The sequence below is a fragment of the Patiria miniata genome, unplaced genomic scaffold (genome assembly GCF_015706575.1).
Source record: "Patiria miniata isolate m_02_andy unplaced genomic scaffold, ASM1570657v1 HiC_scaffold_5, whole genome shotgun sequence".
NCBI lineage: Eukaryota > Metazoa > Echinodermata > Asteroidea > Valvatida > Asterinidae > Patiria > Patiria miniata.
In genome coordinates, this window is record NW_024037072.1 from 15,574,341 (window position 1) to 15,585,956 (window position 11,616).

Sequence of the window (11,616 nt, forward strand, 5' to 3'; positions counted from 1 at the left end):
AATAGTCAGAATCTTTTGGTCTGGGAACCAGACTATACGCATTCATAACAATAACAACGTTCGACAACGTGGGGGGGGGGGGATGTTGCGACCCACCCCCTCTTTATCCGCTACTGTGTTAGTTGCCATCAGAGTCTTCGCCCGAACTTGCCCTTACAAAACAACACCAGATTTCACCTTGTTCCCGTGATCTACTCAAATCTCGGTCACAGAACGGGGGTAACGATAACGATAGTACGTAAAGGACTTTTGGCTGAATTTGCACAACAGCCACAAAGCATTGTGGGAAGGCAAATGGGGCAGTATATCTGCCTTTCCCTTCCATCACGATACATTTTTGGCCACTCTGCGAAATCACGATTAGGCCTATGCGATACAAGAAAAAACCCCAACCTTATACAACACGAAACTTTTCTGTTTACACGTTTCACTGCATAACACCAAAAAAAGAGAGAATATTTAAAATATGTACATGTACATGTACATATGCCTATAAAACTTGTCAAGTTTAAAATTCATTCTGGTTTACGACAATGCTTAACAAAATAACCAAACTAGCTACATAAATCATGCAATTTGAACTATAATATAAATTGATGCTTAAAATCCGGATTGATTTTTTTTTATATTTATAGTTACATACGATATAGGGCCTATAACAAGATAACAGTATATATGTGTGAAAACCATAACAAACCCTTGACAATATAACGGCGCCCTATGCTCCCTGACGATTACAAGATAACTTATACAGCCAAATTAAGGTATATACTGTTGTGAAACCCAGAGGACCATGAAAATAATTTGCGATACAAATTGGTAAACTGTCCTAGCCATTTTTGAATAAATGTTACTACTGTCACCTCCTTTGAAACTTTCCAAGGCAAGCCATGCTTCGGTTATTCACCATTGGACTGAACCCCAACTTTTAAATCTGCAAAAAATAAAGAAACGAGAAAATAACAATGCGTCACTTACTTCAAGAAACAAACATTTAAATTAGTCTGTTGACGCCACTGGAAGGGACCATTTGAAAAAAGAAAAGAAAAACTCTTCATATGCGATTAACTTTAATTTTCAGTCTCCGTTGGCGTTTTGTAACTACAAGAGTATTTCTGGCCCCTCTGATTTTTGTTGCCACTGCGAATTTCCCTATTCGTGAGCAAAACCATTTTCATCTTGGGTTTAAGTGTTACGCCTGCGTGTGCACAAGAATATACATTTACTAGAATGCTTTCTGTTTGATCTATTATTGTCTAATGTTGTGTAACTTATGACCCAAACAAAGTGGACCCAGAGAAACGAATTCTGACGTTCTGAGTATGGTGCGGTTACCGAGCGTAGTCAGTCCCACGTTGAACTTACATATAACATGATAACTTACCAACCAGCATCACACCCTCATTCTGGATCAGTATTAGCTGTTCTTTTTTGGGGTTTTGTTACCAATAAGGCCTATAGGCCTACAATAATCCGGAGAGGGTATATCACCCTATAGAAACGACTCTTTACAATCTGAGTATGGTGCGGATATACTGAGTTTAGTCTCAGGTCGAACTTACATGATAACTTACCGACCAGTTTCACATCCTCATTCTGGATCTGTCTCAGCTCCTCCGCAACTCCTTCCCCGTCCCCGTCCTCAGCAGGGTGGTGCAGCTCCACAAACAAGTAGTAGAAATTGGCCCCGACGATCCCTCCGAGGGGCGGAACCAGCGTGGGAATCCACCACCAGTGGACGCCCCGCGGCCTGTTCATCAAAAGAAAGTATGATACAGGTGTTTAGGTCCGTCTCGTAAGTAGGTTCTGAACATTAACACGAGGAGCCTGAACCATCAATTCTTGCTGGCCTATGGTAAAAAAAAAACCTTCCTATGTGCAATTCGGGTAGGCCTACATTCATTGAAAATAAAATTAAATAAAAACAACCCAGCTCCGACTCAATTCTTTTTGTTTTCATAGAAACACATAAAAAATAATGTGAAACCCCGCTCCCCCCCCCCCTCCCCCCCTGCTCTGACACCCCAAAAATATTATACTGGTAATAATATCTGCTGGTGTACAAAAACTGGACAGAGTCAGCTGTGTCATGGTGGTATTTTTACACTATTCTGTAGTATATTGGTATAATGATTGTCGGATTTGAACAGCGCCCCCATTTAAATTATGGTACAACCCCCCCCCCCTTCCCTGCCCCACATAGGCCTACCTATTGATTTTATGGAGGCAACAATTCCTGGATCCGCCCCTGACTTTAGAAATCAAACAAATGTATTTTGTTTGCAAACGTTTGACATCTGTTCCAGCACCAAAAAGAGTTTTATGATATCTGACAAAAATAAGCATGCCACATTCCAATAAGGGACCATGTGGGTTAACAAGTTTGCTTACACCCAGACTTCAGCTCCGTAGCCAGCCAGCCATGTCAACAGCCGACCAGCCAAGTCCCTGGCTGGGTTCATGGGTGCCCCGGCGTTGTGTCCCCAGGCCAAGATGATCACGGCCACAGACAGACCCACAAAGAACGGCTCCATCCCTTTGGTCGGTTTGCCGTTTCTCTCGTCGAAAAACATCAGGGTGCAGTGCAAGAGTAGTCCTGTGTTTATGATCTTTGGAGGAGGAAGGGATTGGTTCACGTGTGAAAAACAATGCTAGACAAACACAACAGACTGACTATAGACGAACAGCCGGAGAGACAACCGACAACTGACAGGAAGCCAATATCAAGACAGTCACTCAGGCCCAACTTGCTGATTGACGTCAAGTCTAAGGCTAATATTCGTTTCAAAGGTTTTGACACCTAGAGGAACCTAGTATGCTATAGGTGTTCTATACACAATTATCAATCAATACACATCTGAGTTTACTCAGTGACATATTGCAACGCGTTCTTGAGACTATTAACCTATTTCTCTTAATGGTATTACAAACCACGACGACTGAATGCCAGGAGGATTTCAACAAGGCAGGACGCCTTTTTAGGAGCAGATCATGCATTCCGCTGATCCTGCTGTTAAATTCCTGTCGAGTGATACGAATGAGGCGAGATTTATCGCATAGTGCACCTCCTAAAAAAAAGGTATATGCGGCTTGTTCAGATATATATTAACTGTCAACTCAAGGCAACAACCCATGTTGTCACTCTTGAACCCTTGATTTCTCGCAGAGTTATAATCAATGATTATACAACAGTGATAAACTTGATCATATCTACCGTACTGTCCTGTGCCTTACCTGTTCCACAAATCCAGGACCCATGCCGAAATACTCCTGTGGGTAGGTACAGAAGATCCCGCCGGTCCCTGTGGGTCCAAAGACCGTTCGGTTACCTCCATCGAGCGCATCGATGCTCTCTGAAAATATGAGAAAATTTTCGCATTTGATCCAATGAAGTAAAAATCATGGTAAACAAAGCAAGTGGCTTGGAACTTAATTGCATAAAATTGATCTTTAAATTACGAAGACCCATTGCGCCCTCAAGAATTGTAAATTGCATAAAATACAGCGCGTCCCAAAATACCCGCAACTTTTTTTTGCGAGGCTCTAGCGTCGGCGCGGAAACACGCATCGCCATTATTTTTTTACCATTTTAAAGCTTGAAATCTGAACTTGATCCCTGTCGAGTAATGGTTTGATATTTAAAAGAGTTTAAAAATTATTCGTGTTCAAATAAAGGCATGTCGAAAACAAACTCGACCGATTTCAAGGAAATTCGATGATGCGGTACATCAGATGCAGACTCGAGTCACACTGTGAGCTCGCTTTTTGAATAGGTATATACTTGCACTTGAATTTCAAAATTTAACTTGAAACGAAGAACAAGATTGTGAACTCATTTAAGGAGTAGTCTAGAAAGTAGAAGGCAACGAGATCGTCACATCATGAACATGATGAACCATTCTCACATTAGAACAAAATAGCGCATGATTGATTGTCCTTGAAATCGGTTGAGTTTGTTTTTGACATGCCTTTATTTGAACACGAATAGTTTCAAAACCTTTTGAAAATCAAACCAATACTTACCATGGATAAAGTTAAGATTTTAAGCTTTAGAATGATATAAAAATAATGGGGGTGCGATTGCAGAAAGTTCAAAAACAAAATGGGAAGGTGAACAATGTCGGCTTGTTGGTGGCTAATTAGAAATTCGTGTAATGCATTTAAGAACGAGAGCCTAACCTTTTTGAAATATGGCGTCACAATAGGACTAAGGCGGTTGCTATTTTTGGTGGGTAAATTTGGATAAATACATGTTTTCTCCCAGAAGCGCAGACAAAGCAAAAAGACAAAAAAAAATGTCTTATAACCGTCTCCATTGTGTTTGTCCCTTGGCACTTGTGACAATAAAAACTAGTATGCCTGACGAATTTGATTAATCGACCCACCAGCTCTGCATGCATGATTAAGGCCAAACGAACCATTGCAAAGAAAGTCAGGCGCAGTGCGTGATGGCTTAAGCCGTTTTGAATAAGCTACGCATAATTTTCATGGATTACGCGCTGTATTGAGCTCTCTTTTTTTACGAGGAGTTATTTTATGGGGTCAAAAAAATTGGAGGGGGGGTGTGAAAGGTCACGCCATCTCTTTTCAAGCCTGTTTCCAGAAATTGTTTTTGTCCCTGTTCTTTGGGTCGCCACTGCACGTCAGGTTAGCAACGATGACATCCCTTTTTGCCATTATCCGCCCACATGGGAACGTTTGACAGTTTAATAAATCTATACTCGCCAAGTACCGTGTGGAAACTGCTTCTCCGTGGGTTACACAATCAATCATTATGCCAGGATTATCATTTTTTTTCGGTCAAAAGGGTTCAGAGCCGTAAAAAGCCACTAAAATCCCTCCACATTACAGGATTATGCGATTACCGGATCACCGAGCCCACACAGTGACTGCCATTAATAATATTTTGGTGATGCACTTCATGTAGTGACAATTAGAGTAAAACACACACAAAAAGGGTAGTCCAAGCGATGCTTCTGCAAGCGTTGGGTCCACACTAAGAAGCAGAAACCTAAAGTTTCAGTATTATGGAATTGCAAATTGATCCATACGTGATATAATACCTTACAGCTTTAGAGTATCCATTGCAGTGCACAACCGCGGGATCTGCACTGTTTTAACCTGGAAAACATGGTTATAGGCCTAAAACGAGCTGGAAAATTACCAGTCTCAGACTCTCAGTCATTCAAATAATTTAAAACACGTCCTTCTCCCTCCTGTGTTTCTCTTACCTGACTGTTTCTGTACACCTGTCATTTTGTCTTTGACAAAGATTGTTAGAATCTAAAAGATAAATGCCATCTAATTTTGTTTCATTTAAAAATACTTAGCTTATTACAACTTTACGAAACCTTAAAATGTCCATCCATGTAGGCCTATACGTTGCCGAGTTTTCTTTTAGATAAAGTGTACTGAAAGACTGCATAGGGAACTTTGCGAAGCCAAAACACGTCTCGGTCATTCAAAAAGATGATTTTAGATAATTTAGTCTAGTTTTGTAACGCCATGATAATTTTGCTCCCAAAACGAGGAAACAAAGATTGTCACTGTTTAACTTCCGCAAAAGGTGTTTTGTATTAAAGGCATAGAATCAGTTGCTTTTCATGCATTTTGTTCGTTTCCAATAGGTCAAACCCTAACCCTTATAGTAGAAGTTTCAGCTCAGTGGATATTACCTTTTGATCACGTACGGTTCCGTCAATAGCACTCTATATTTCCAATAATAAAGTTAATGGACTGATCGTTGGAAATCACCTATATTTCTTGATTTCTTCTAAATGACAGCATGCCAGACGGAATAATTCCACAGGGTGTTTATCACTGCAGTATATAATTAGATCTTTTATTCCAGTAAGATTTATGATAATAATTCGCCAGGTTGTCCTAGAGATTCATTCAAATGATGATATAGGCCTTTAATAACAAATGAACAAACGACTGCACATTGGAGCGTCTCATAAAAGTTAATTGGGATATATTTGTCTTTTTGTCAAAAGAAGAGTATACTTACGGTAGTAAATACCGAAGACGACCGAAGCGCCGCAGAAGGCTCCGATAAGTTGAGCCAGGATCCAGAGTGGCACCCGTCGCCATGGAAACTTACCAACGGACGCTAAGCCCACGGTAATCGCCGGGTTCACGTGACCACCTGCCAATAGGATTAACCAAATATCGTTCACCCAAACCCTTCCGATTTTCTTTTTCTGTCCCCCCCCCCCACCGTAGTCTCCAAAACATGATAGTTCAAGTAAGAAATGTGCGTGCATTTCGTTGGTAATCTAACTCGGCCAAACCATTGTTCATGCGGCGGTGGAGACAGGGAGCCAATTTAATTTGCTGGTGTCCTTGTATGAAATTCAGTATGCAATGTTTGAGAGCACAACATGAATGTTATAGGAAGTAGCACTCCAATAACCAAAAAAAAACCTGAGGGGGAAATGCAAACTCTCCGCAAAATAACATGTACTGCTCTTTCTTAGAGGACCGGTAACGTAACCGCAGAAATATGTAAAATATCGCCATAACATCCGTGTACAGACATGAATGTCTCCGATTGCATCGGAGATTAAGACAAATAGCTGATTCCTACTTTAACACAGTGTAATAAAGCATAGCCATACAACTCCGATATTGAATTGAAATATTATCATTGCCAAAACGGGCTATTAATCGACCAACATCTGAGTGTTTTTTTTAATGAGTTAGACCTCCATTTCTATATAAGACAAGTAAATTTATACACCAGTTTTTTTTCTTCAAACCTCATGCTATGAATATTTAAAAAGTGCCCAAAAGTGGGGGTATTTTCGTCAAGACGCGTTTTAATCTGCTCTCCCTTGCATCCCCAAGACATGCTTGGATACCCCACTGTTGCACCCTTTGCTTATTCGGCAAGCCGACATACCCGACACTGCAAGACCGGTGTATATGCCGAATGCCACCCCCATTCCGGAGGAGAAGGCGGTCGAGACTGGAGTGCCCGAGATCCATCCGCTGACGATACCCCCGGCAAGACCGCCATCCACGAAGAGCTGGTAAATCAATTAATAATACAATTCAGTCACTTAAAAAATGCGAGTATAAAACTGCGGAGCACCGTGGTCCAATGGTTTAGCCTACGGTGGACTCATGTGTCGTGGTTCATGGTGTGTGGGTTCGAACCCCGACGGAAACATGGTGCTTGTGTTCTTAGGTAAGACACTTTACTACAATTGCTTCTCTCCACCCAGGATTTAACGGGTACTTTTGAAGGGAGAGACCAAATTATACTGATCTTGAGCTACTGCAGAGAAAACGGTCCCATGGCCTGATGAACAGGGGTAATAATTGTGAAGCTAATTGAGACCTATGGTAGAACAAAAGTCTCAGAGAAATTTTCAAAATTCCGTGAGAAATATTTCCACTTTAACGAGGTTGCTGGGAAGTCAAGAGGTGGTGGATAGCACAGCTTGTTATTGCCCCGGAGAGACGTGTAATATTCACCATGTGACCCTGCATAAACATCACAAATACCATACCGTCGGTCAACTTGGACACATGGCACAAGACGCACACTGACTGAGCCACATACGTCAACCTGCCAATAACCTTTCCGTCCCGGGTTATTCAAATTCCCTTCATGAGTTTCTGCTGGTTTTTTTTGCACGTTCCCCCCCATCAATTCCCCGAGTTTCCCTGAATAAAAAAAATGGAAACTCATTTTCAAGGTTTCCCCCTGATTTCCAGAAAGAAAACAAACTAATAAAGACGACTACGCCTTCATGTGAATAAATTGAAAGAAACAATATACATACTACGAGGACAAATATTCCAGCCATTTCGGCGAGCATTCCCCTGGCTATCTCATGCTTCACCGTGATGCAGCTGCGCACCTTCTTCGGCACCAGTGGCAAACCCATGGTTAATTCAGCCGAGCTGTACCCTAAGAAACAAGACGAAAACACAAGTGTTTATTGATCCGTCATGTAAAATATCTGTGATTTTTTTAAGACAAGAGAAAAGTATGTGAAAAACGTGAGCAAGCCTTGTACTTATTGACACGTGGGAACATTTGCAATTACCCCGATACGTACCTACTGATTTAACGAGAAAATCCTCGCTCAAATTGAAGATAAGTCTGGTACCAAATACCTCTCGAAATTAGAAGAAAGTAAGAGGTGTGAGGGAAACCCCAGATGAATATCTGTGGAAGACCCACGGAATCAGGTAGGGACTGAAAACCCAATCTACATAATGTGTATGCTCCGGGCAGGAATCCAACCCGGGCCAAAGCGGTGGAAGGCGAGGGGAGTACCAATAACCACTGCGCCAACCTGACTCCCCTTGAAAAATGACTTTCCCCAGGAAAATCCACCATCTACACGGAACTGAAACTTCAAAGGGTTAGATCATCTGAAAGCAGTCTATATGAACATGTAAATGATCCACGGCATTTCTCACATGCAAAAAGAAACCCATTCGAAGTTTAAAACGTCTGTCTTTATTTGCAGATGTGCGGGCCAAGCACACGGAACGATTGGAACCGAATATCACACAGAATATTTACACATAAAGCCGCTATATTTTAAAAGGGTTATAGTCTGGCACGAATGACGATTGAATCAATAAGGCTTCCAAGGAAACCCACGCATTCCTCGGATGACTGAAGGGGTATTGTGCATTTCCCCTTTCAACACTGTTATTTCGGTTGTGTAAAAATCAAACGGTTGTGTACTATATGAACCTAGCAACCCGTTGTGTAAACTGTTGTTTACACAACTTGTGTAAAATACTACACAACTTGTTTATTTTTTTCACACAACTGGTTGCTAGGTTCATATAGTACACAACCGAAATAACAGTGAATATGTACTATCAGAACCTTGTCGAATTTTCAGATTGCTTGTTTATTTATAACGAAAATAAACCCACCCATTTTGTCGAATTTTCAGATTGCTTGTTTATTTATAACGAAAATAAACCCACCCATTTTGTTCAATTTTGGACGCCTAACACCTCCAGCAGAAAAAGAAAATCGTTTTGCCTGCTTTTGCGCACAAATAGATCCACCCAGCGAGTAGCAAATACTACGTTACCCCTTGATTGATATATGGGGAGGTAATGCTTCATAATGTTCAAGTAGGCCTATAGAAACAGAATTCAGCATTAGTGTAGGCCTATGACCTTTATTTGCGCTTGAAGCTTTCGACAAATTTCAAACATGCCCCTCCTTTGGAATGTTTAACTTGTTCTTTTTTATGGATTTGTGGCCTTGGGGGAATTTCTGCCAAACGGAATAAAGACTTTTTTACTTCCTGTAATTGACGTTGATTCGCAACTGGGAAATGGTTCACCGCATATCAGACAAAAGCTTCCACTCTATGAGCGCTTTCACAATTTCATCGGGAAAAAGTGCAGACATTATGTTCGGTTCTCTTCAATACAGGCAGTACGTGTGTCGTGCAGCAGTGTATTCAGGTTTTGGGCCAGGGTGCAAAATGGAGAAATGTTTTTCCTGAAAAAGTGGCCTTTTCATCTGATAAAAGTGGCCGCCGCAAAAGAAAAACAAATGGCAACATGTCACAGGGAAGGGGGAGGGGACGAGTTGCGCCTCCCCCTCCTTTATCTACTGGTGGCGCTACGTAGGCCTACTACCGTTGACAGTCATACCACTAATAGAAAATTCTTCAAAATAACAGAAACATATGTGAAGTCTTTGAATTCATTAAAAAAATACTACCCTTTCTGGACTTTAGGCCTATAAATATATAAAAACCTTTAATTACATGAGATTCTCAATCCGATGGTCTCAACCCGTCATCTTATCATAAGTTGCAAAGGATGTAAACCATTCATTGCATATTACGACCATAATGAACAGCCAGGTAATGCATAATATATAAAAGGTGTTATATTAGGATTTTTTTCCGAATACACGTTAAAATGCATACAGCATTTGTGGCCAGAAGTTGAAAGAAGCTTTTTTGGCTTTCAACGAGGGAATTTGTTTCAGCATCGTCATTTGCACATTTAATAGTACAGCGTACTCGTTAAGCTGTCTAAACAATGTGTGAAGAAATGGGCAACAAGGAACAACTTACCGCCTTTCTGAAGTTCAACTTTCCTCCACTCCTGTAGATGTGTCAGAGGTTGGCGACAGGACACGTTCGCACAGTGCTCTCAGTGCCAGACCCTACATACACAGAGAGCCAGCTGATCCTATACGGAGCTTCGGAGAGCTATTTATACTTGTCAACTTGTCAACTGCGCTCCAAAGCTGTGCTCATGTATACGCAAGCAGCGTGTCATGGCTGATTTCCAAGGGCCGACCGAGCAAGCTTCCAGCTGATTGGCTCAATTTGTGCCAGATCGCGGTAAAGGGCAAGACCTGAGGTTTTGATTGGCTGACGACAACTGACTGCGAAGCATAATGCATCTAATAAACGTTCTGTCTGAATAATATGGCGAACGCCTACACAGGTTTTATGACCGTTTTTGCCCCATTGCGCAAACTGGCAACTCAATCTGCAATTGCGAACACTATTTTATTCATAAACACTAATTCAACGCAAAAGTAGAATGCTCGCGTATGGTTCAATATTTTTCCGCTGCAATGATATAAATTTACGTTTTCCCAACTAACTGTCGATTCATTAATCTTGCACACAATGAAAGTACTACGATTGGAACGTGAACCCATGGGCATCTCGTGCCTATAGTATAGTCGGTCACGTCAAACACGCGTAATTCTCATGTGTTTATAAAAAACAAACACTTTTTAACATTTTCACCACCCTTTTTATCTGCAAACGTATTGAGGTGCAGCATATAAGATAAATGTGAAAATATGAAGCAGATTAGTGGAAGTAACTTAAAGGGAAATACAACATCTGCAAACATCGAAAAATAAAACTACCAAAACTACCGAAATACCTTACTGGGATGTTGGTAAATGACAGTCTAAAGCATCCTGTAAAATTAGGGCACCTGGTGTGAAGTCATTTTCAAGAAAAAAGTGGTCCTCTTGCATAATTTCCAACGGTGGTCGGCCGACCACCGTTGGAAAAACCTAACTGATTTTCAACTACTGCTCCAAATTTACCATTTTTTTTTCAGTCCAAATTTTGTTTGCTATTGGTACCATGTTCATGAACGGGTGCAGGCCAGCTAGACTGGTTCCCTTACCTTACAATTTTCCGGCATTTTTTATCCATTTCATCTTTAATGGAGTCAGGGAACCAGACTACTTGAACATTTTTGATTTTCTTGGTTTTTCCAGCATTTTCGAACACAAAACTTCAAACATGTCAGTGTAACAATATTTGATCAATTATACTAACCCCCCAAATAGTTCATTTCTGAATATTACAGCAAAAGCCAATGATGTACATTTCCTTTAATAAGTGTATATTCTACATGTAGCTGCAACTTGCTGAACATCGATTCGTAGCGGCCATCTTAGAGAGCAATACGGTTGTAGGGGGCCTACCACCGGAGTTGTTTGCAAGGTAAAGTCATTGACCGTAATACGCATGCGTGAAACATATCACATGAACAACTAAATATGAAAATAAATTCTTATATTCCAAGGTGGTCAGAGTGGTTTCGCTTTAGCGTGCGCTGCGTTAAATCGCTCGT

The 11,616-nt window shown here is 41.0% G+C and overlaps 1 protein-coding gene across 1 annotated transcript; it reads right to left on the reverse strand.

The window, feature by feature from the left end:
• Positions 1 to 84: 84 nt before the first annotated feature.
• LOC119740499 (aquaporin-10-like) lies at positions 85 to 7,916 on the reverse strand. Its single transcript, XM_038215820.1, has 7 exons — positions 7,794 to 7,916; positions 6,905 to 7,031; positions 6,011 to 6,148; positions 3,235 to 3,353; positions 2,392 to 2,609; positions 1,575 to 1,750; positions 85 to 934 (listed from the first exon to the last, which is right to left on the reverse strand). The coding sequence occupies exons 1-7, from the start codon at positions 7,896 to 7,898 to the stop codon at positions 900 to 902; spliced, it is 918 nt and encodes a 305-aa protein (XP_038071748.1). The 5' UTR covers positions 7,899 to 7,916; the 3' UTR covers positions 85 to 899.
• Positions 7,917 to 11,616: the final 3,700 nt, after the last annotated feature.